General features: G+C 49.6%; 1 protein-coding gene across 2 annotated transcripts in view; it reads right to left on the bottom strand.

The window, feature by feature from the left end:
• Nucleotides 1-8,039: 8,039 nt before the first annotated feature.
• Nucleotides 8,040-25,023, bottom strand: part of MASP1 (MBL associated serine protease 1) — a 46,831-nt gene continuing 29,847 nt past the window's right edge. The window contains exons 6-11 of one of the 2 annotated variants that reach the window (XM_007111538.4): nt 23,747-23,894; nt 22,313-22,431; nt 21,260-21,338; nt 14,888-15,025; nt 14,019-14,093; nt 8,040-10,484 (exon numbers count right to left, since the gene is read on the bottom strand). In XM_007111538.4, the coding sequence (XP_007111600.1) occupies nt 9,601-10,484; nt 14,019-14,093; nt 14,888-15,025; nt 21,260-21,338; nt 22,313-22,431; nt 23,747-23,894 (1,443 nt within the window). In that variant the 3' untranslated portion in view covers nt 8,040-9,600. Of the gene's footprint in view, nt 10,485-14,018; nt 14,094-14,887; nt 15,026-18,333; nt 18,802-21,259; nt 21,339-22,312; nt 22,432-23,746; nt 23,895-25,023 lie in introns of those variants that run through there. The other variant, XM_024124218.1, reaches the window with a different exon arrangement.

The raw sequence follows: 25,023 nt of genomic DNA on the forward strand, positions 1-25,023 counted from the left end.
TTCGACAGCTCCACCAGAGCCATGTCATTCTCAAATGTGTTGGGGTTATACAGGGGATGGAGGAAGATTTGTTTGACGTTGAGACTCTGTTCATTCTCATCTGACCGGTACCTCCAATGCTTGCCTGGACAAGAAGAAGGCATGTGAGGCATGAGGGCAATGCAAGCTTAGGGGATAAGGTCACACCTTGTTCCCTGTCAGCCCCTGTCCCATTCAGCCCATGTTTCCAGGCTTAACCCTTATACTGCCCTTCATCTACCTTTTTCAAGGCATCCCATCCTACCTGCCCTTCTCCACATGTTCTCATGGCTCTGACCTCTGTCTTTCTTCATGACCTGATCCCACTGTCTTATAATACTCATTCCAGTGCCCATTGCCATATGTCCAAGCCTTCCTTGCCTGGGTCATGTGTTGCCTCCCTCCATGAAACCTCTCAGAGTCTTGAGTTCGATTCTTCAATTAGAAATCTCTTCCCTACGAACTCCCATGCCCTTTATCTGTTCCTCTCCTATAGAACTTACTGCTTCCTACTTTATATTCGAGGTCTCTGTGCTTATATTCTACTCCTTTATTAGACTCTAAGTCCCTGTGGGCAGGAACTTGTGTAGTTATATCCTGGCATAGTGTCAGGACATAAATATGTGGTGAACACAACGGAATCAGCCGGCGGTCTTGATTTTACAAAGGAGAGGGGAAGCTTGGATTGTTTGTGTATGATCCACTTGAAACCACGGATTCACAGAAGCCTGCAGCATTTTTGGAAATTATCCAGATGGGGCTCTTTATTATAAAAACTGAGGCTTCACCTTCAAAGACCTGCTCATGGTCCCAACACCTGAGAATCACAGCCTTGGGCTTAGATGCAGGTCCCTGGCCTCCAGTCCTGACTCGTCCTTCATCCCAGGCACCTTCCCTGATGATTGAGTGGACACACTCCACCCCCAGAACCACAGCTGGCTACAGGAATCACCTTGCTCCGCACTCACCCATGATGATTTTGAAGGCAGAGGGGCTGAGCAACTCCAAGCCATGTAGGGTTGCCTCCTCTGAATCCAGCAATTGGTGAAGGCAGTGAGCCGCGGTCACAATCCATTTGGAGCCTGAGAACAGAATTGTACACACACACTGTCCTCATGGCCCCATCCTGCTTCCCACAGCCTCAAGCTGAGGGCTTTCAGACCCCTCCTCTCCATGGCACCCCTCTCCCTTGCATTTCACAGCCCCAAGGCAGAAACTCATATGATCCTAATCTGAAAATGGGGAGTTGAATCTGTAATTTCATCTGCCTTATCCAACCTAGGCCCAAACTGAATGTTTTAAAGATGATTTCGGGTCACCCTTAAACCCATGGGGTTGGCGAGCTCCGGACAGCCCAAGGTGTCCACAAGAAACTTCTTGCTCACTGGCTGCCTCTCAGGCCTTGCTGCTCAAGGTGTGGTCCCTGGACCAGTAGGATCAACCTCACCTGTGAGTTTCTTGGAAATGCAGACTCTGAGGCCCCACCATACCTCTACTGAATCAGAATCTGCATTCAGTAATAAAAACTGAGGATTTTAATAAGATCTCCAAGTAATTTCTATGCGTATTAAAGTTTGGAAAGCACTGTTGTACGTGGTTCTTCTCAACTTTGGGTGCACATTTAGAATCACCTGGGGAATTAAAAACAAACAAGCAAACAAATCCCCAACAATAGCACTTGGGCCTGAAGCCAGACCATCTATGTCATGGGAGTGAGGCGCAGGTACAAATACACTTTAAAAGTGCCCTCAGATGATTCTACTGCCACCAGGACTGAGAACCACTGCTCTGATCCAAACTTCTCATTTTATAGACATGGATCCTGAGGCCTGGAGGAGAGCAAGGATGTCTAGGGCAACTCTGCAGGTTGGTGTCAGGGCCAGGGCCAGACCCTGGGTCTCCTGATGGTCAGCTGAGCACATCTCTTGCATCTTGGCTGTCTTTTTCCCTTGATGGACAGGTTCCTGCCCTTTGCTCAACATGGGCTCAGGCTTCGGTTCATGCTTAAGGTGGAACAGATGACAAACCCATAAATAGCTGAGCCCAGAGACATGCTGGGTTGAGCCAAGTAGAAAGAAAGTCACCAGGGCTTAGGGGTGGGGTATCAGGGCCAAGTACAGAGTCCAGGGCAGAGTCCCTTTCTGGAGCAGGTCCCAGGCTCCACTTGGCCCTCTCAGGAGCAGCTATGTTCCCTGGCTACTGGCTTCTGGATAGAGCTCTGCACTGGCCACCCCCTTTTCCCTGGTGGCATTTTTGATCCCTGTCCACAGCCAGGGGCTGTTGACTAATTTTCCAGGTAGGTAAAGTGGGATGAGGTACCCAGATTAGGGAGCCTGCCTTGGAGCGGGGCGCTGGGACACTTAGATGAACCTAGGGTATGCAGTGGTGAGTCCAAAGACGTGGCTTTGCCTCACAGCTCTGCAAATACTGAGTCCCTGAGCCAGAACCCAGGCTTTAGGGTGGGCACTGAGTGGGAGCTTTCTGTCTGTCCCTCAGCTCCTTCCCGGCTTCCTCTGCCCTCTCCTGTCTTTCCCTCCCTCTACAAAACTAGACAACAGAGGAGGAGAGAGATTCTAGACAAGGAGAGCTGTGGGGAGGGCTGAGTAAGTCAGATCTTGTAGCTTGGTTGAGGGTAGAGAAGTGGGAATAAACACGCAGTAGACACAAGTGAGTGCTGAACATCATTGAACTTATACACCCAAGGCTTCAGAAAACTAATCTAACTCTTAAAACCGTGGGCAGGGGGCTTCCCTGGTGGCGCAGTGGTTGAGAGTCTGCCTGCCGATGCAGGGGACGCGGGTTCGTGCCCCGGTCTGGGAGGATCCCACATGCCGCGGAGCGGCTGGGCCCGTGAGCCATGGCCGCTGAGCCTGCGCGTCCGGAGCCTGTGCTCCGCAACGGGCGAGGTCACAACAGTGAGAGGCCCGCGTACCGCAAAAAAAAAAAAACAAAAACCGTGGGCAGTAATCCATCTATTTACTTAACATTCCAAAAAAACCAGAAATGTCTTTGCTCCCTTCTGCTCTCCCTGCCGGCTCCTCCCCTCTCTCTGCTTCTCTTCTGATGCTTTCTTTTCTGGGTCCTCTCTGCTTTTCTACGCCTTTCACAATTCTCTCTCTCTCTCTGTCTTGTTCTCATGCCCCACCAGTTTCTCTTCCTCTGGTTGTATTTGTTTCCTTTCATTTTCCCCTTAATCTCTCTTCCCTTCCCTCTCTAGTTCTCTCATATGCCCTCTGTCTCTCCGTTTTTCTCTCTCTTTGTCCTTGTCCTTCTAACCCCTCTCTCTGTCTCTCTGCCCCTTCTCATTCTTGGTCCTCTCCCCTGCCTGCTCCCCACCGGGCTCCCCTTTAACCTGTGCTCACTCTCTGTGCCCCTTTGGGAGGCTCCATAGGGTGAGACCACTCATCTTTGTGTTTGTGGGTCTATAAGGATCAAACCCTCTGCTGGGTTTACCATTTCACATATCTCGGGATGTCCAGACTGCAGTCTCGCCAGAGCCTGCGCCTCCCCTCAGGGATCCCGGTCGGGGAGCTGTCCTCACCTGAGCGTACCCTGGAGGAGGAGGGTGGGTCAGCGCGAGGCGAGAGCGGCAGCCCCAGAGCTGCCCAGGCAGAAGTGGACCCACCCGTGCCTGCTTCCTCTGTGATAGGGTCAGGGGGACTCTAGATTGCTATGAATTTTTATTATGATGTCAGAGCTGGGATGGACCTTAGATCATTTGGACTAAACTGGCAGGAAGAGCCATCAATCGTTTCTTTCCTGCCTTTGCTCCCACTCATCACATTCAGTCCGTTACAAAATTCTCACAATCCTATTTCTCAATGGCTTTGAATCGGCCTCGTTTCTATTCCTCATCCCCTGTCCTTTTTCTGAGGCTAATGACTTCCCTCCCCACTATTGCACTATAGCTGCCTCACTGGACTCTTGGCTTCCAGATTCACCCTTCTTTCAATCCATGCTATCTCAGGAGAGAACTTTCCAGAACATGCTTATAAACCTGGAGCAGCATTCAAGAAAAGATCTAAATTCCCAAGCATGGCATTCAAGGCTTTGTAGCTCTCCCTTCTCTGACTCCTCTAGGGTGGGTTTCCTGGTTCCCCCTGGTCCCATGGCGCTGGCACACCCTCACTTTGAGCCTCATGTAAGTGCCTTGTGCTGTGATCCATGTTTAAGGGTCTGACTCCCTCACCCTTCTCAGTGCCAGAGAATGACCAGGGCTCAGGAAGTGTTGTTGGCTGAAGGAGCCAGCTAGAACAGAACACATGTCTCCTGGCTCCAGCTAAGGTTTCTTTCTACCACTTTGTACTTCTGGGTCCCACTACTACTGTGGAAGATTCTCAGTGAAGAAATCTTGTCAGTCTCCAGGAAGAGGGTCAGGTCCCTTTCCTTCTACCCTAACCTCTAATCCTGGGTCCCCCACCCCTTCCACCTTCACCTTACCTAAAAGGGAGCCCCCGCAGAAGGGCTGCCCATTCAGGTGTGACAGCATGGCAATCCATGGGGTGGTGCCCTTCTGGGCTGGGCGTCCATTGAAGATCCTGGCCATCAGATTCCGGGAGAACTTGGGGATCCCACACACTGCAGCCAAGGGAGGGAGGACAGATCACACTCTGGGCTCCATCTTGCCCTTTGCCAGAGCTACTAGCACATCACCCTCTGTTAGGAACTCTGTTATTTTTGATTTCCCAGCATCCATTGCTCCTTTCAGTAACAGCACCCCAATTTTCCTCTGGGGCCCACTCTTCCCCCATTTCTTGTCCATATAGCCTGAGTTGCAATGATCTTACCTCTGGTTCTAGGGGTAGGAATGTGACCCAGACCTGACTAATGAAAACCTCTTATACTCTGGTCACAGCGATTGCTCAGAGATGGGAATGTAACCCTGGCCAGGCCAACGAAAGTCTGCCTTGGGAATTTTGCTAGAAGGTCCTTCTCTGCTGGGGTTGCTAAGCTGCTGGCTAAAAGCCCAGATTTGCCAAAGATCACTTCGCGGAAAGTTTGTAGAAAAACTTGCTACTAATGGAAAAACCAAACCAAACCAAACCAAAAAACATCCTCCTCTCCATCTGCTCCCTCTGTAAACCTTCTTCTCTTCAGAACTAATTCTGGGCTTTGGATCTCCTCACTTCCAAGCTTTTGGAGACCTGGCTTTGCGGATTCGCACCCCTCTCCTCTGTCTTGCATCTCTCCTTTGTCTATGCCTCCAAAACATGATCAAGACCTCTCATCCTACAAATCAAATTTCCATTTTCCCTGATTCTCATCCATTCCACAGTGTCTTCCTCTCCTCTCTTCCATAGTCAAGTTTCTGGAAAGAGGAGTTGACACCCAGTATCCACATCCTGCCCTGTCCTTTGGAGGTGGATTCAAAGGAAGAAAGTGCCATGCTCCACACAAACTTGGACATAAAGTGGCCATTTGAATAGTTACTAGATCTGTAATCATAGATGGAGGTAGAATGACTCTGGGCCCATAACTGGAACTTCAATGATGATATTTACATGTATAGGAGAACACTATTTCTGAAATTTTATCTCACGTATTCTTCATCTCTAGGAAATCTCCTCGCCTTGTGGCTGCCCACTGTTAAAGCTGGAGCATCTGTTATTTTAGGTGAGGCTGGATACAGCTTTGACTTTTGGAAGAGAAAAGCAGAAGCCAAAGTCTGGAAATACAAACTCATTTGAAGAGTCAGACTCTGTGGTAAGAATAAAAGATTTGTAGGTTTCAAGGAAGCAAAACCTGGAGAACTGAGCATATAAACCAAGAGAAGGGAGGACGTAAGGGCAGTGTGCTATCTCAGGAAAGAGATAAAAACCTAGGAGAAGCCTGAAGAGAGAAAGAGAAGGAGGGAGGGTGTGGGAGGGAGGGGGAAAGAGAGAGAGAGAAGAGGGAAAGAAGAAGAAGAAAGAGGTGGTGGAGGAGGAAGAGGAGGAGGATGAAGGACGAGGAGGATAAAGTAAGAGGGAGGGAGGGTTAAGGACTTCAACATGAGCGCGGGCCTGCTCCCTAGATCCTCTCTCAGAGTTGACAGTAGAGACCGGGTCCCAGCACCCAGGAAAGTCCAGCCTGGAAGCATCCTCTGGACTGTCCTGGGTCATTTGCACTGTTGATCGCTTTATCCTTCTTGACGCTTTCCCTCCTTGGCTTCTGAAGCTCCTCTCTTCCTGTGTTTCTGATTCCTCTTTCTTGTCTCTTCCTTGGGGTTTCTCTTTTTCTCTCCATGCCGTCCATGCTCGTGTTTCCCTTTCTGAGTCCTCAGCCCCCTTTTCTTTTCTCTTCCAGTAGATAATGCCATCTCCTCCCGTGCCGTCATACCATTTAGACCCTGATGAATTTCAGATGTGTCGCTAATCTGCCCTTTCCTCTGAACTGATCCTTACGTCTCCAGCTGGATTGCACATAAACTCCTCAAGCACAGGAAACCCAAGTCCTGGTCTCCACCCTTCACCACCCATCTGTCTCCCCTTTGTTATTCCAGATGTCTGTTAATGTCTGCACGGACTGCATCCTCATTGCCTCCCTCTTCTTCAACACCCGTATTTAATCAGCCACTAAACTGGTAAAAAAAAGCCACCAGAAGAAGCAGAGAGTAATGTCACAATGTGCTCTCCATGCAACCTCATGACATCTGTGTCTCAATATGTCACAACATAAAGTCCAAATATCTAGAGGAAAGTAAAACTCTGAAATGTAATAGAGTACAAGACATGATAATCTTTGAAATCAGCTACCTATAAAGTATAAGGCATAATGTAAGATTCTTTTAGCTCTCAATAGTGTAAAAAGCATGACATTTCATGCTTTTCATTATGATACAAACCCCAAACAAAGGCAAACTAGGAGCGCATTGTATGGGGAGCCCTCACTAACAGATTAGCTTGTGTTACTCCACACCTCTGTGTCTGCACTATTCACACGATGCCTCTACACCAAGCCCTGCCCAATACACTACTTAGATGTTTTCAAACTCCCTCACGCCCACATCCGCAGTGTCACACCCTAGGTCCGGCGGGGTTTCACCACCTCTCTCCAGAATGGTTGCTGTAATTTCCCAACCGCTCCCTCTAGCTTGGTCCTTCCACCGACCCCTCCACTTCTCACGGCATGCTGTTCACGCTCCAACCTGCTGATTCAGAATTTCCCATGGCTGAGACCCAGGAATCTGCATTCCTAACAAGCACCCCAGGTGATTCTGATATACCCCAAACTAGAGAATCACTGGTTACAGGACAGAGCGCAAACATAGAATGACCTTCGAGACTCTGTCCACTTTCCTCTCATACCCTCTGCCCCCACTCCACTCAGGACACACTTTCCTGCTTGATCTTTGTCCCCTCTCCCCTTCTCTCCCATCTCCCAGGGCGTTCTTTGTAACCTCTTTGCAGATTTATCCAGATCCTCTTCAGCTGTATGAACCTCCGCTTCCTTAAGTTCCCGTAATACTGCAATCTCCGCTCCTCTAATGACGTTAATTCCCTTTGCCTGTGTGAGACTAGGTGCACACGGTCTTGCCTTGAGTGCTCATTCAAGCTCTTTGAACTCAAGGAATTAAATAGCAGGCACGGGCTTCCCTGGTGGCGTAGTGGTTGAGAGTCCGCCTGCCGATGCAGGGGACGCAGATTCGTGCCCCGGTACGGGAAGATCCCACATGCCGCGGAGCGGCTGGGCCCGTGAGCCATGGCCGCTGAGCCTGCGCGTCCGGAGCCTGTGCTCCGCAACGGGAGAGGCCACAGCGGTGAGAGGCCCGCGTACCACACACACACACACACACACACACAAATGGCAGGCACTTCCGTGATGGAACGGGCAGCCTTCGAGAGGACACATGTCCATAACCGACTCCATTCCTCATCACCCTTTCTTGGATGATGTCCAGGTGACAAAAATTGTACTTTTTCTGCAATGGGAGAGATTTTGGCTTCATGAGGGGCCAGGTTTTCTTCAAAAAGTCAAAACAAACGAACATCAACAATAACCAAACCCCAAAACAAAGGCTGTTGGTTATCCACAGAGGGTTTATTTCCACTTTAGTCCCCTGATGGGAGAAATGGAGTGCAGAGGAAACTTACAGAGGAGTGAAGCTTGTGATATAAAATAAACAAGATATAGTATCCTCTACATGCACTGTTCATACACATAGGAGTGTGCTTCCAGGACCCGACTGGAAAAGTGGACGCTTCCCAATTGCTCTCCTGGAATTCCTCTCAGGGCTTCTTCTTTCTCTGATGGAGAGTCCCCAGGAGAGCGAGCCTGGGGAGAAGGAGGGTGATCAGCCCTGTGAGGGCCAGGGAGAGGCTGCTGGCATTGGAAGCACCGAACACTGGAGCTGGAAGGACCCTGAGGGGGATCTGATGCCTTCCTTTTACAGATGGGGAAACTGAGGCCCAGAGAGGGAAAGTGATTTGTCAAAGGTTACACAGCCAGCTGGGGACAGAGCTGGGGCTGGAACCCAGGACTCGGGGCTCTCCCTCTCTTCTCACTGTCTTTCATGGGCAAGCCCCTGCTTCTCTTGGCTCTGGCTCCTGGAAACTGGAGGACTGGATCCCTCTGAACATCCATGCTGGGCGTGTTCTCTGTAGAGCTCAGACCACAGACACGCTGGCAGTCACTCCTGTGTCCTGAGCCCTCCTTCTTCTGTTTCCCTGTCCAGAGGCACAGTGGAGCATGGTGTGAGCCTTCTCCTTCTCCAAACAATCCATCTGAGTCTCCACACCTGAGGCTGAGGCTCAGGTAGCCTTTTCAGATGACACATTTCAAGGCTGGAAGGTTGCTTCGTGCTCTTCTGGAGCGTCAGGTGTGGACACCCACGTGGTCAGCTGGTATTCGGGAGTGACGTATGGGTCCAAATGACGTGTTCTGAGTTGTTGGTGGGAACTTAACGGGGTTGGGGAGCCCCCCCACTGCTCTTCTCCTCCCCCCAGTCACCACAGAGCTTCCCAGCTTTCTCTTTGTCCTTTGAAATTCCTTTAACAGGGAACAGAAGGGATAAGGCTTGGACTGCAAGAAGTTTTGGGAGAGAAAACCCAGGGACCAAAGTACTACAAGGCATTACACGTGGAGAGAGGGGCCTCGGGGTGTCATCCCTGTCTCCCCAAACCTGAGGAGTTTTCTGCTAGAATGTACCCAGAGGGCAAAGCTGGGAGAATACACGGACTTAGCTCAAGGCAAGGAAACATTTTCTAACAGTCGGGTCCAAGCTCGGTTACGGCAAGAGTGAGACCAGGGCCACTGGGTTTGACAAATGACTAGGAGTGAACGAGGCCCCTGGAGTGAGCACTCGGTAGAGGAGTAAGGGGGTACTGGCCCCAGTCTAGCTCCCTCACTGTACTGCGGGGAGAAGGAGGCCTGGAGAGGGGAGGGGACTCGCCCAGGGCCAGCGACCCAGGTCTCCTGTGTAAGGCCTTTTTCCTGTACCACACTGTTGCCTCTCAGGGTCCCAGGGACTGTCTTGGGAGGGTGGGAGCAGCGTGGTCCATCCCACTGGTCACGTGAGTAACATGGAGTGTGCCGTCTTTGGGAGTGTGTGGTGCAGCCTCGCTCGGGCTGGCCAGGGCAGGCGCCCCGAGGACGTCAGGCAGCTCACCGCTCCACCTGGAGCTCCCCCAGGCCCCGCGGGGAGCCTATCTGCTCCCACACCCAGTCCACGTAGTTGGAGACCTTGGTGTAGACCCCATACACCTGCTTGCTGCCACATTCTTCGGGGCCCCCCCAGGACACCAGGCCTTGGGCCACCCAGCGCTGGCTCGAGTCGTCGAGGATGACAAAGGCGCCGCCGCTGTCCCCCAGGCACGTGTCCTTGCCACCCTCGTAGTAGCCGGCACAGAACATGTTCTCTGTGACGCTGTAGTTGCCCGACCGGGACTCGTAGCTAGTCTTGCACTCGGCGTGTGGCACCACAGGTAACTTGACGTACTGCAGGACGTCTGACAAGGTCCGCGTGCCACTGCTGATGATCTCGTCCACCGTCACGTTAGGATTGGAGATGCCCCAACCAGCTACCAGCCCCAGCATGTGGGGTGCTGGGCCTTCGGGCTCGGGCCGCGGCAGGCAGACGGGCATGATGTGAGGCCCCAGGGGCACAGGCTCCCGCAGCTGCACCAGAGCGATGTCGTGGTTGTAGTTCTGGATGTCGAAGTCTGGGTGGAGCACCACTCGGGCGGCCGAGCTATTGACAGCCCCCAGTTTGTCCCGCACGTCGTGCAGGCCCAGGTAGACGGTGACGTGCTCCCTGGAGACCGGTGTCACTGTGTTGTCTCTGCGCTGGGAGCGCAGCACGTGGGCTGCCGTGAGGATCCAGGACTCAGAGAGCAGGGCCCCGCTCCCAAACCACTTGTCATTGGGCACCCTTGAGGTGTCCTCCACCACGATCAGGGCCTGCCATGGGAAGAGGCCGGGCTCAGCATTCCGGCCCCCGATGATCCGCTTGACCAGGTTTGGCAGGGAGCGGGAGGGCTGACCACACACTGCAAGGAGAAGGAGGGAGCGGGGACAAGAGACAGAGACAGGTCAGGTCAGCCAGGTGGAAAGACCCTCTGAAAGAAATGCACACCTCACCCACTGTAGATTATGCCACCACGGACCCTACTCTACATCACAGAGCCATGCTAGCCTGGGAAAGCTCTGAGTGGGGTCATCTTTGGCCTAAGTCTTTCTAGTCTGGCCCATCTGTAGTTGGACCCTTCTGTAGCCAGGGCTCTCTATGGACCAGACCTTTTTATATGTGGGCCTTCACCATCCTGAACCATTCCAGCCAAGATCACTTGTGGCCCGGATCATCTTTAGCCAGGACTATCTCTAGCAGTGGTCACTTTGCCTCTTTCTTCCCTAGAAAGGCATCTCAGAACCCAGATGTGGTCCATGCTGTAGGTACTTAGAAAACTTCTGAAAACCACAGGTCAATGGCTTTGAGAGATGGAAGGAAATTAAAATACTGTCTAGCAGGTCACAGCAAACACTGGACTGGGAACTGAGACACCTGGGGCCTTGAACTGGCTTGTCTCTCCTCTATCCTGTGTGACTCTGGGTAAGGAAATTTCCTTCTCTGGATTTCAATTTTTGATCTGCTAAATGAGGCAGTTGGTCAAGATGATCTCCAACGATCCTTTAAATTCCAAATTCCTTTGATTTTTGTTTCATTTGCCCTGGTCACCCCCATTTTATAGGTGAGTAGAACTCTCCAGAGGTTAAATGACTAGCCCAAGGTCACATTGGTATTAAGTTGAGTAGCAGGGGCTTAACTAGATTCTAAGATGAATGCCTTGTCCTTGTATCCCACAGTTCCTCATTACATATAAAGAAACTTTTCTTCTCTGGACTAAAGGACACATGATGTGAAGGGATGCCCAGGGCATCCAAGGTTAGGGAAAGGTGGCATAATCTACAAGCAATGATGCATAGGCTCTGCTCTACCCATCATTGCACCTGGGAACCCCGTCGTACCTTCAGGGAAAGAAGAAAGGTCTGATCAAACTTCGTTGTACCGAGTTGTGCCCCGAGCATGCACATGCACCACCAGCCTCCTGTAGCCAAACACGCCTTTGGCCCATGAGCAGAGGGTCTTCAGAACCAGCCCCCCGCTGCCTAAGAACAAGCTCACAAGGGCCCCTCCAAGCAGGGTGCTTAGGTCTGGGGGCTAAGCCTGGTATGAGCGTGGACCTTCTCTTGGTTGCAACTTGCCAGGCTACACCCCTTGGCCTGGAATACTTTCAGCAGTCCATTAAAGACCAAGGAGCATTTGAGTTTTCTTGGCAACTCTGAGAGGTCAGGCTTCCAGCAACCTAATGCTTTTCAGATGCTCTTCTTCTGGATGCCAAATGCTTCTTACGTGATCCCGAGGCACCCTGCTGTTCACCCCAGGCCAGACGTGAGCCGGTTTTTGCTAATTGTCTGTGGCAGGCCTTTCAGAGCTGAAGGCCAGACTCCCAATTATAAGCAGCAGCCTACAAAGTGACTTCTCCAGGCAGGTCTGTGACTGGCCCTGCAAAACAGCTCATTGAGTGCTCATAGGCCCTCATCTGGTGAGGGACACGTCTGTGGCTCAGTCCATGGTCACAGCAAAGCCAGCACTGAATGGTGCCTTTTTCCCACGAAGCTGCCAGTGGCATACTCCAGGTCACAGAGTGTCTGAGCGAGGGAAGCTTGGAGAACAGCTAATTTACAGATGGAAAACTTGAGGTTCAAAGAAGGCAAGTGACATACTCAAAGTTATTAGTGGCAGAGCCAGAAATGGAGCCTGTTTCTTTGGACTCTGGCTTCATTTTTTCCCACTAAAGTCTGTTTTCTTCTTGATATGCTCTTGTCCTTTCAAGAGGTTGAATGATGCAGCAAGCCTTTGAGAGTGCTCATTGAAATGGGGCCATTCTTTTAGGCTGCTACCGTTCTCCATCCAGTCTTTCCTGAGGCAAAGGATTCACCTTGAAATACTAGAGCTTCAGCTGTGCTGAAGTCAGATTTGGGCTCTAGAAGGCTGGAGGTACTGAGGGAGGGCCCTAAAAACAGAAATGTGATATTCGAGAATTCTGGGTTCATGAGGATGGCAGAGTCAAGAATGGCTCAGCATTGCTGGTGTTGACATCAAAAGTCTTGAGTCCATCTTCCAGTTCTGCCTCTAACTTTTTGTAGGTAACCCTGGATGAATCATTACACCTCCCTGATCCTTCGTTTTCTCATGTGTAAAATAAGGGGCAAATAATATTTTCTTAACAGTTTCCTTGGAAAGGTGGGATATTGTGATGCCAGATGAGATGGCTTTCTCCATTCTGGCTTGCCTTTGGGTTCAATCTTGGTGTTTTAGCGGGGGAGAATTTAGAATTCTCTGGCCTGGTCCAATGATGCACGATGTTCTGCTCGATACCAGGTGTTAAAAGAATTTCATGACTCATTGTATCCAAGATGCTTTGTATGAATCTAGAGGACGATGACCATTAAGAGTCATAGAATGTCAGGGATCACCTGTTCCTGCTCCCTCACTTCTGAGGTACGAAATCCTAGCCCCAGAGAGGTGAGGTTACCTACCAAATCTTGCAATTAGGAAAAGACAACAGCGGGACCAAGACCCGGGCCCATGACTCCCAGCTCAGTGCCTCCTCCCCTTCTAGACACCGCAACATGGCTGCCCGGGATGCAATCCACCTGCAGTGCCGTCTTCTTTGGCCCCCCTAGTATTTTAGCAAAATGGGGGTTTGGCCTCCAGTTTGCCACAGCTCCACCATTCCCCATCTTCTCTGAGGCTTCTCCAGCCGTGGCCCTTGGGTGTGCTCCTGGCTAAGCCTAACTGAGATGACGGGGGTCAGCAGAGTGTGAATGGATTGGCCTTTCCCCTGTTTCAGCTCCTCACGAATTTTTTGCGTTCTTTTTCAGACTTAAAGCCCTCTTAAGTGAAGTCTTCCTAACCAGTCCCCATCCCTTTACTCCCAGACAACTACATGCAGGAATTTCTTCCTTCTCTGGGAACTCATAGCAGCTGTGATGGCCAGGGACATTTCCTATTACCACAACGTTCTTTGTTCATTTTAAAGTGGGGTCAGTAGACAGGCTTGGGGGAGGTAGCAGTCACTAAGACTTGAGCGCATTGCTCTTTGGAAGAACTTGCTTCTCTGTCCTATGGTCATTTTGTATTTGTCTGATTTCCACCTCCTCTGAAACACAGTGAGTGCTTGAGGACGAGGTGTCTACTTTCTCACTTTTCCTGGTACACAGCCAGTGCAAACACCAACTGTGTGGGATGAAAAACCTGGTGGGAAGGGTGCAGAACTGCAGAGAGAAGAGGCAAGAAGGCTCCTGGTGTGACAGAACAGGTTGAACATAGAGGCTGGTTGGTTTGAGAAGATGTGAGGCTAGGCTTTTCTGACCTTTGATCGTCTGACGTTATCTCTTAAAAATCAATCGAAGCATCATGACCCCACCCCCCACCCCTTACTCCATTAACAGCTAGGGCACCTGCGGCCCGAGGGCCTGCCATGGGAGACCTTGAGGCAGAGAACTTGAGGGTAAGGTACCTGGCAGGCAGGTGGGCTGGCTTCTCCCCAGGACTTCGTTCATCCAGACTCCTTGGGCAGAACACGTATATACATCTGGGAGAGGGAGAAAAGGTTGAAGAGGAAGGAGACCATAGGTGATTTATAGCACATGGAAAATAGATCCGGGTTTTTAACTCCTCTGTTGTGGATCATTGCAAGTCTTCCAAAGAGTCTTTCGGATGCCGTTCTCTCTGAGCCAGTCCTGTCTGCAACTTGAAGCATCTTTCTAAACTGGGAATCGTTTCATCTCTGCTCAAAATCACAATAGCTCCCCATTGGACTCAAAAATAAACAGGATGCTCTTCAGTATGGTGTCCAAGGCTCTGAGCAATCTGACTCCTGCCTGTTGGGGCCCCGCCCAGCCCCTGGAAGGCACCTCTCATCATTAGTCACACAGCTCTCTGTGGGGCACTTCCCCTGCCCCCGCTTCTCCACTTAACAAACCCTTTCATAAACCACACTTGTGCCCAACATCTCATGAGGCTTACGCCAGCTCTGTGAGAGCTATCACTATTCCCTTTCTGGAAGGAGGACTTGGAGGCTTTGAGAAATTAGGAGAATTTTCTTAGTGCTAGTCTGTGGTGGAAGCAGAACTGACTGGCCTTCACATCTCCTTGAGGGTTCCTTCTCTGCCAGAGGCTATATGTCTGTGTGGGTAGGGGGATATCATGCAGCTTAACTCGGGGTGCAGGCCTGAGGCAGGGAGAGGTGAGGCATGTCTCCAAGGGTTTCTCTTCCCAATTCCTCCCAAACCGTGGCCAACAGACTAGCTGTCTCAGCCCCCAGCCCAACCCTGAGACCCAGAGCGTGTGAGGAGGGAGTGCGCTGGTTTAGCACGGAAGGCTCACCTGTGATACTGTGCAGCATCTTGTAGTAGGGCTGCTGGCAGGAGTATCTGATCTCAGATTTGTATGTGGTAAGGTTGTTTCTGGTGGAAAATGTGACCAGCCCGTTTTCCAGCTCTGCCGGGGCTCCACAGTCCACAACTGAGAGAGAAGAGAGTGAGACCCCTCAATTACCCCTTCCTCTTCTTCTTGGGGCCATCTGGTGCATGTCTCAGACGATGTGCAGCTTGTACACTGCACACAACTCCAGAGAGCAACGTTATAGTCTATGCAAATGATGGCCCTGCATTTGGGGTCTCTCCCGTCTATGACTACTGTGTGTTCAACTCACCTGGCCTGGTGTCAATTCCAGGGCAGGGGCAGGTCTGCTGAGATTCAAGCAGATCCCAGTCTTCTCCCCACCAGGGCCCTTTCCTTGACTTCCAGTTCTATTGTGCAATCCTCATATCCTTTTCTGTCCAAGCATGAAGCCCATGTCTCAGTGAGAAAATTCTGTCTCACATGAACCAAAGAACCTTCAGTTCTTCCAGACCCAACCACATGCTGAGTAAGAGCAATTATTGTGCTCACTTTGGAGCTTGGCATAAAAAAAACAAACAAAAAGAAACCCAGCTCCTGCATGAGTACACAGCCGCACCCTGCTGGCTCTCTGCAGGCACAGAAGGCAGAAGAGGGGTCAGGAGGGTCCAACTTTTAGTCTTCACCTACTCATTTTCTCTGGTTGTTGGTGGCTGGACGTTGGGGCTGGCTGTAGGGCGAGACCAAAGATGCCTGCTCCTCAGAGGTGGTCTTAGGAGAGCTTGCCCATCCAGCCAAGTCTTAGGGGAGGTGCCAGCACGAGTCTGCCAGGGGCCAGGTCAGGAGCTGAGGACCCAATGTGTCAATGTCTCTTCAGGGGCCCTTGTTAGAAGATGGTGCTCATTTCTAAGGAAATCCTAATCTTAGTTCAAACAGCCTCTGCCAGAATTGAAGAATCCCAGAGGACTCAGAACTCCGCAGGTGGAAAGGAACCTGAAGTCAGGCAACCTAGAACATCATCTTTATTTACAGATGAGCCCAGGGGGGAGACTTGACTGGTCTAAGGTCACAGAGTGAGTTACAGTCAGAGAACTAGACCTGACCTTAAACTCAGTGTTTTTTTTAAGTAAACCAGACTCACGGTTCTTAGGACCTGTGAAACGGCCTGTAATCAATATTAGCTGGGTAATGGTGGACATTAGCTGTCCATCTTCTGATAATTTCAGAGGATCACATTCTAAAGCCAGAGTTTCCCTCCTCCTGAATTTTACCTGGTCACCTCGGGAAACAGAGATAGGGGCAATTTGCCCGAGACGCTATTCAGAAATTGTGATTTTTAACTTTAGGACTCCAAATTTATATTTTTGATTGAACAGAGAGTTACCTAACTGAAAATACAGATGATTCTAAGACCCTTCAGGGTGGAGGAGAGGGATGAAGCATGGGAGTAAAAGCAGGTAGGTACCTCCTATTTACAAGGAAGGCAAACGCCAAGAGAACAGGTTAGTGTTGTTTCCTGGCCTCCAATCCCCCTGGACAAATCGCTCCCATTTGTTTTGCTCTCCCAAAGGTAGAGACACCCTTCTACTCTGAGGAGAAAGCATGTAAGGGTCAGCACTATGATAACAAGAGGCAATAATATTTACTATCTAAAGCTATAAACAATTTTTAAAGTATTTTCCTGCAGAGTCTCTAAGCAGATTTTTTCCTCCTTTTTTAGGAAATACCATTGATTAGTGCCTGGATCTTTGTATTACTCTTGAGTCCCTTAACTTCGGTCTAGCAATTTATTTTGCTCAAATTATCCTCAAGACCTAATACCTAGTTCTGTGTGGAGGATTCCAGGGTCAGTCGTAGACATGACTAGGTGGTCAGGCCGTTGAGAGCCTGTACGCACCCAGCACTGGTGCAGAGAGATTGTCTGGATGGAGGGCCTGCTTTCACTTTACTCCAGAGAAGTAACTTTGCCCACTGATGAAGCTGGTTTTACAACCAGACACAGGGGGTGACAGATAGTGGAAAATAGAGGGTCATTTCAGCTTGGGTATGGTGAGTGGGGAAGAGGTGAACCTTTTCCTCAAGTCTGCACTGGCAGGCAAAGGGCCATGTGTCTCTGGGACCTAGAGACAGCTTCCCTTTCGGAAGGCCCCTTGAGTTCTGCCTGCCACAATCCAAGATGCTAGATCCAGACTCTGCTTCCTCAGTTAGTCCATCTTCTTAGCTTGCGAAAGGGTCCCATCATCTTCTCTAAAGTGTGTCTGGCCACTTCCACACTCTGGGATCAAAACGCTCTTTCTTTCCCCTTTCCTCTGGCCTCTCATTCTCATCAGTCTCTGGGTCGGGTTGTGCCACCCACACCCTGTCTCCACTGTCACTCTTCCTGCCATTTGCTTTCCTTCAGACACGTCTTTCTTGACCTGCCGCCCTGAGGATACATTGACACAGTCTTGGGGCTTCCTAGGGAACCACACACAATCAGCTCACCTGGACCTCAGGTCCCAGGGACGTCCCTGACCTGTCCCACCCCACTTTCATCTTCGTCCCTCCTGTGGTGCCCTTACACTGCAGCGTCACACACCCCTCACTGTGCTGCTGCTTTCCCTACACAGGAAACCCTGTGGTTCATGCTCTGGCCGCCCTCCAGGTCTTGATGGAACATCGCGGCTTCTTGAAAGGTTTTTCTCATTCTTCTAATTGGATAGGGCTGCTTCCTCATTTCTCCTTGCATGGCCCTTTATTCACTGCTCTCTGAGGTATGTATCTTAGGTTGCCTGGTATTGCAATTATTCTGGTTTATATCATATCTTCTGTCTAAATTACGATCCCCTCTCTCACACTGAGTACAAGGCCTGTTATACTTTGTGGTCTTCAAAATATTGATTCAACTGATGCTTATCTTTAGGGATTGCCCCATCTCCTCTCTCAAGGGTACCCTTGACCTAGGATGGTGCTGCAGTCTCCGGACCATTCATTGTCCGACTTGCAGGATTCTGCCTTCACCAAGAGGCCATTCAATCAGCAAATAGACTGAGCAGTCACAACGTAATGCAGGGGTGCTCTGATATGTCTACCCAGATTTTGTTCAGGCTGAAGCAGAGATTCCCACCCTCCACAGCCCTTTCTTTATCATTATTTATGACCCATTGATGTCCCATGGCACCAGAGCTGAGGACTGCTACTTTCAAGCGTGATACCTGTCTTTTGAAACACTTTAATTAGGGAATTTTCAGAAATGCAAAATTTGTAAACCCCAGAGGAAAGATCTTCTGATGATGGAATTTCAGCCCTGTGTTAGGTATAGGTGGAAGAGAAACTCTTGGGCATGAGAATAGGTCTAGGTTTCCTAAAAATCCATGCTATATGAGTTATTGTTAGTTTCACCTACTCATGGTTGTTAAGAAAGTAGCAATTGGGGACAAATATTAACATCATAAAGTCACAGGCATTCTGGCCCATTTAAACTTGAAGTGTGGAGTGGAAATCAGGGCCCACTTTGACCCGGTCCACCTAAGACCATGTGAATGTCTCTAGAATGAAAGCCATTTTTCCTTTGAGAAGAGTATAGTCCACATAGAAGTGCTAAAAAAAAAAAATCCCCCATTAACTTTTCATTATCTTTTCAGCATAATGGTTGTATGACGGGTGAACCCTCAAAAGGAGAGTTGTTATATATGCCGCGGTTTCAACTGCTTAGGCCTGTGTTGCCTTGTTCAGCATCCGTTCTAATCCGCACTGAAATGGGAAATGGAGTTTTGGCAGGATGGGGAGGGATGGAGGAGCTCTGGGACCCAGGGGTCTTGTGAGTGGTCCATTCCTGGATGTCTGCACTGTGTGGGGTCCCGCCATTCACTCTGCCACTTGCTCTGACTCAGGTTCGCTCTCCACATCCATTTCCGTTTCTGCCACCATGATGAAGATCAAAGAGGGGTCAGGAGGTAAAGAGAAAGGAAGCAGAGAGAAGGAGGGAGAGAGAAAAAGAAGAGAAAGAAAAATTAGCAAGCAAAGCAGAAACAGTTTCTGCAGGAAATACAATCACTCCACCAGAATCGATTAAGAATGCATAGTGTAGGTACAGCCAGCGTGAAGGACAGCTTGGGATTGTGGAATGCGTACCATCCTGAGAATTTGCACAGTCATAAATCCTGGCTCATGGCAATGATAACATTCTGCCCGTGGAGCAAGCTTTGCATTCATCTGGTCCAAACCCTCATTTGGCAGATGGCATCAGAGTGGAGCAGGACTTGTTTGGGGTCACCCAGCAAGGTGGACGCAGGGCCAGAACCACAGCCCATGATTCCCACTTCCTGTTTTGGTGCAGGTTTCTTCACTGCACACACACACTTCTGTCTGTTCCCAACCCCTTTCCCCACAGTCCCTGGGGACTCACAACTTCTCAGTCTTTTTTGTCTTTTTTGCATCTCCCCTAGGACCCAGCACATGCCTGGGACAAAAGTACTCAGTAAATACCTACTCAGTGAACAAGCAGAGATGCCGGGTGTGTCTGAGTGGGGAGTCTGACAGTCCTGATTCAGGCTATGCTGGGAGAACCAGGCCATATTAGGGAGGACAAATTCCTCTTTTCTTTAGTACAAAATGACAGCATACCTTTGTATACTAGCATACGTCACATAAAAGAGCACCAGGAGATACATTAGTGCCTTACTTTATCAATACTTCCGTGACAATAGAAAGCGTGTGTTTCATCAGGGACAGAAAATTATTACCAACGTTTCCTACTTTCCAAGAGTATGAATGAGAGAAACCAAACCTCTTCCTATGAGGGGGTTGGATAGGGGAAAGAAACAAGCTTTTACTGAGATTTTACTTATTCCTGGTGCTCCATGGGTATGATATGTACATTAATTCAGTCCACAGAACAATTAAGAATGCAGGAAACTCAGGCCAAATGAGTCTCGGTCAACTGTTCATGCATATTTAACCGGTGGAGTCTGGATTTGAATCTAGGACTTCCTGTCTCCAAAGCAACACCCTGTCCTCTCTATCCCTCATCCTCTGCCTCGTCCTTCAGAGCACCTCCTTGCCCTGTTCTGCAAAGTGCTTCACACAGAACTTAGTCACAGCACCACACAAGAGCCACGTGTTGCAGGAGGTGGCAGATGTGTCTATTGGCATTTAGTTCTTCAATGCCTGGGCCTTGTCTTTTCCATCTGAATTCCCTGTGGACCTCTGCACAGGCATCCAGTAAATGTCTGTTGAGACTTTTTATTGCAGCCATAAAGTGCACCCATTTCCCACACTGGGCTGACTCCAGCCTCATCATCATATAGAAAAGAAAATTGAAAACAAGCGCTTTCTGCTCCAAAATTATGCCTGGGATTTGCGTCAAGGGAGACCCACCCTGACAGTGTCCCCTTGGAGCAGTGGGAGTGGATCTGCCTGCCTACTGGACCCGAGCTATTTAGTAGAAGGGAAGAGGACAGCACTCTACAGTTTATATGAGGTCATGAAATGGGGCTGGGCAGGACCCACCCTAATTCTCGACTCCTCGCCTCTCCATTCGAAAACATATCCTCCTTCCCTCCCTCCCTCTTTTCTCTTCCCTTTCTGTTGCCAGACCTCCTCTCATCACTGTTGCCACAGATGAGTTTTCTAAAATTGTGGTCCTTACAAGTCTTGCATTGAAATCACCTGGTTAGGGGCAGAGGGCGTGGTGGCTGGTGATATGTATTTTTACAAGCTCACTAGGTGATTTAGATGGATTACATTATTTCTGAACCAGTGGGATATATTCTAGAATATTAAAGCTAATCCAAAATCTTTACAGCTGAGGTGAAGGATCTTGTCCCTGGTCACAGCGTGGGTTAGGAGCAGAGCCAAGGCAAGAACTCCGGGTCCCAAGAACCAGTGCAGAACTGGACCCCCTGCTTCACGTAGGTCCACTGTGTTGACCACACACCCCTTCCTGCACAGCCCCAGCTCATGAGCTGTCCCAGGAGACAGAGGATATAGCTGATGGCCACGTAAAGACTGGCAAGGTCACTGGGCTCTGGGCACCAGTGCCAAAATAGTTTCCTGAATTAGCAATTGCCAGAGCTAGTTTCGAACCTGGAAACAAGCTCTTCCTTTAGCAAATTTGGCAACCTGCCTGCAGGCAGAGGTAAAACTAGTATTTAGAAAACAAACTGGGACCCACAAGGTCCTTTTGGAATTCTGACATCTTATTGCTGAAAGAAACATGAATAAACTTCTGTCCAACCCCGATGTGTCTGTGGAATTCCTGCCCTAACCCGCTCAGAGTGTACCTGCCAGGTTTCCCCCTTTGTGTGGGCTCTGCTCGGACCCCACCAGTGCTGGGGAGCTCATGACCCTTATAAGCAGCCGATTGTGTTTTCTTACTTTTACAGGTGGGAATCTTGTTACTCCATGTCCCATCCTTCAGACACTCGATCTGGAACGTGTCCACCTCCACATTATCCTGGGAAGAAACATGAAGAAGGTATAGGAAGAAGGAGGAGCGGTGGGGTTTGTGGTTTTTCCCAGTGAAAGCAGCTCGAACAGCAAAGGTGGCTGCCCTCCCCTGAGCTTTGCCAACCGTGGGCCTCCAAGGGCTTGAAGCTAAGGGGAAGACAGATGCTGAATTCGTATCTGCCCGCTCCTACTCTGGAGACAGGCCAGGACTGTGTGCAAGAAGGGGTCCGGGAGGCTGACTCTGAAGGGAAACCTGGACCCGTGACTCCTTCAGAGCAGCGGCTCTCAAACCTGAGTGAGGAGCATCATCCCTGAGTCCCTGAGGGCTTTTGCACAGGTCACTGGGCCCTTCTGATTCAGTGGGTCTGGCCTGGGGACCACAGCTTTGCGTTTCTAACAAGTGATGTGCTGATGCCGTGGGGTCCTCACTTGGATTATCGTCCCCTGAGAGCAGCGGTCCACTAGCTTGGCTCACATCAGACTCACCTGGGCAACTTACCAGAGAACAGTCACTGCCCCCCACCCCCCGAGATTCTGCTTGAATTGATCTCAGGTGGGGTTGGGAGGTGATTTTTTTTTTTTGTTGTGGTGGTGGTGGTTTTTAGGTTAACCATGGGGTTCCTAGGAGAACGACTGTTTCAGAGAGCAACCAATGCCCACCTGCCACCTTTAAAATCTCTACTTCTAGCCTAGGTTCCCACCAAAAGCCTGACAAACTTTGTTAATGTTGTTTGTACCGGTTATCGGGCTGAATGGATTTGATTTGCTCTGACTTTTGTGTCACTTTCAGAAATGAGAGTCTGGGACGCACACTTTGAATTTTTAGAAGACCGGAATCTCTGATGCATCTTGGAGGTTTATGGAGAAGCTAGGAAATACTGTGGTGGGACCAGGACAAGCTCTAGAAGCCCATCTGCCCTGGGAGGCTCTGGAGAATTTCTCTGGCCTGGATGACCTCCCTCCCCCGGCAGGACCCTGTACCTTCAGCACTTTGTAGCCTGTGTCACAGCTGATGAGCACTTGGTCTTTGAAAAAGTACTCGGCTTGCAAGGGCTCGATTTTCCCATGGACAGGAGGCTGCAGCTTGGGGCACTCATTCCCTGGTGGGGAACAATGAAAGGAGAAGGTGAGAAAACAAAGAAAAGTCTGGTCACAAGAGGCCATTCCCTAGAATGCAAGGCCTGATGAAGGTGGAAAAGCCACACAAAAACCATACCCCCAGGCTAAGGGGGCCTGGACCTACCAGGCCCTGAAGAAGGCTTACTTTGTAAACTTGAGCAGGTCACTTTCCAACATGGACCTCTATTTCCTCATTTGTAAAATGAAGTGGTTGGCCAGATGATTTCACCAAAACTCAGGGTTGGAAAAGATATTAAATGTCACTGAGTGCAACTCTTGTCTAATGTTCCCTTTACATCTTCTATAGTAGACCTCAGACATCTATTGGCATTCCTACGGGGACAGGGAGCTCGATACCTCCCAACCTGTATCTTTCATACTAGACTCCTCTGATTAAAGAAACAGAATTTTCATATTCAACTGAAATTTATACCCTTGTAATTTTTACTCAGTGGGCATAGTTTGCTCTTTTGGGCCAGGCACGATGACCCCACTCTTTCTTCCCGAGACCATTCTTCAAAGTGTTAGAGAGACTGTGATAATATGCCCCTGAGCCCTCTCTTCAAAAGGCTAAATTGGATAGGATTCCTCTTTCCTGGACAAACTCTCCTTTGTTAATATCCTCTTCCTGCCTCTCCCCACAAGCAGGCAATAAATGTGATGATGCAGGCAAGGCCAGGATAGTCTCTGAACTGGATTAGTCACACACAGCTGTGGTCTTGTCACTGATGTCTACCCCCTTCTTCCTCGAGTTACTGCAGGCCCGTTGGATCAAATACCTCCAGCAGGGTATGGACCAGGACTGGGTGCCTTGAGGTACTGGGGAATGAGGCCTGTGGGCTTTGTCAGTCTAGGGAACACATGGAGGCAAACGGCCATGGTGAAACATTTTGAGCTACAGACTCTCACCCAGATTCCTGCCCCAGACGTGAGGAGGGCTGGCACCGGAGGGGTCCTCCCCACGCCCAGTGAATCACAGCGTGAAGGAGTGAAGTTCAGGAAACAGTTTGCTTTTTTTTTAAATCTCCTCATGTGATTCTGAAGTGCAGCCAGTTTTGAAATCTACATCTAGTCTAAACCCACCATCATTGCTGTCCTTGCGCCCATTTTACAGATGGGAAACTGAGTCAGCAAAGAGAATTTGCCTCGTTCCCAAGCTGCTCACTGGCAGAGTTGGGAGTTCTGCCACATCCCTGGAGGAGCCCCAGGCCTGCTCCCCCTCACCACCTGGCCACTGCCCCATGAGGGCTGAGCATGGGAGCCAAGTGTGACCCAGGAGAGGAGAGGCCGTGTTACCTGTTGCCCTGTACAACAGCCTCCAGCCCTGGTTCTCGCCTGAGTTGTCACTGCGGAACAGGATCTGGACACTGTGGCTCTGGGTATTGATGGGTTCTGGGGCTTTCTCTCCACAGAAGGGCCCCAGAACTTTTGGACCGGTTTTAATCTGTGAGGGGCAAGACAGAGAAAAAGCAGGGTCACATCTGAGTGGCAGTGGCTGCTGCAGGGATTGTCTCTACATTGCACCCAGCGTTTTCTGGAAGCTTTGATGTGAGCCCATGGTGTTCACTCACATTTTTAGTGGGCATTACCATTCACCAAAGGGTTCCATCTCCACTCTCCCATTTACAATTTACAATGACCCTGGAAGTGGACAAGGCAGGCTAACAATCCTCTGTTCATAGATGAATATATTATGGCTCAGAAAGGAGCAGAGCCCTGTCCAGGTGCACAGGACAGAAAAGGCCTCTGCTCTCAAAGACCCTGCAGCCTAGTCAGGGCAGACTAATGGAAAATAAACAAAATAATTACAGGCTGTGGTAAGCATTATAAAAATAATCAGGATGATGTACATATAGAAATATATGCTATATGTTTACAATTTATGTAGTAAAATCTATGTAGTTTGTATAATTCATCATTAATATAATAGATAATAACTTTAAATAGGAAGTCAGGGAAGGCATCTTTGAGGAGGTGACATTGGATTTGAAACATGTAGGATGAGAAGGAGCTTCTCATTGGAAGAGGAGGGAAGAATACTTTCCAGGCAGCGAAAACAACTTATATGAAGGTTGAGGCCAAAGGTGGGAAAGAGCCTGGCAAGTATCAAGAACAGGAAGGATTTGCATTTCTCTAATGATAAGTGATGTTGAGCATCCTTTCATGTGTTTGTTGGCAATCTGTACAAACAATAAATGCTGGAGAGGGTGTGGAGAAAAGGGAACCCTCTTGCAATGTTTGTGGGAATGTAAATTGATACAGCCACTATGGAGAACAGTATGGAGGTTCCTTAAAAAACTAAAAATAGAACTACCATATGACCCAGCAATCCCACTACTGGGCATATACCCTGAGAAAACCAGAATTCAGAAAAGACATGTAACACAATGTTCATTGCAGCACTATTTACAATAGCCAGGACATGGAAGCAACCTAAGTGTCCATCGACAGATGAATGGATAAAGAAGACGTGGCACATATATACAATGGAATATTACTCAGCCATAAAAGAAATGAAATTGAGTTATTTGTAGTGAGGCGGATGGACCTAGAGTCTGTCATACAGAGTGAAG

The sequence above is a fragment of the Physeter macrocephalus genome, chromosome 1, assembly GCF_002837175.3.
Source record: "Physeter macrocephalus isolate SW-GA chromosome 1, ASM283717v5, whole genome shotgun sequence".
Lineage (NCBI taxonomy): Eukaryota > Metazoa > Chordata > Mammalia > Artiodactyla > Physeteridae > Physeter > Physeter macrocephalus.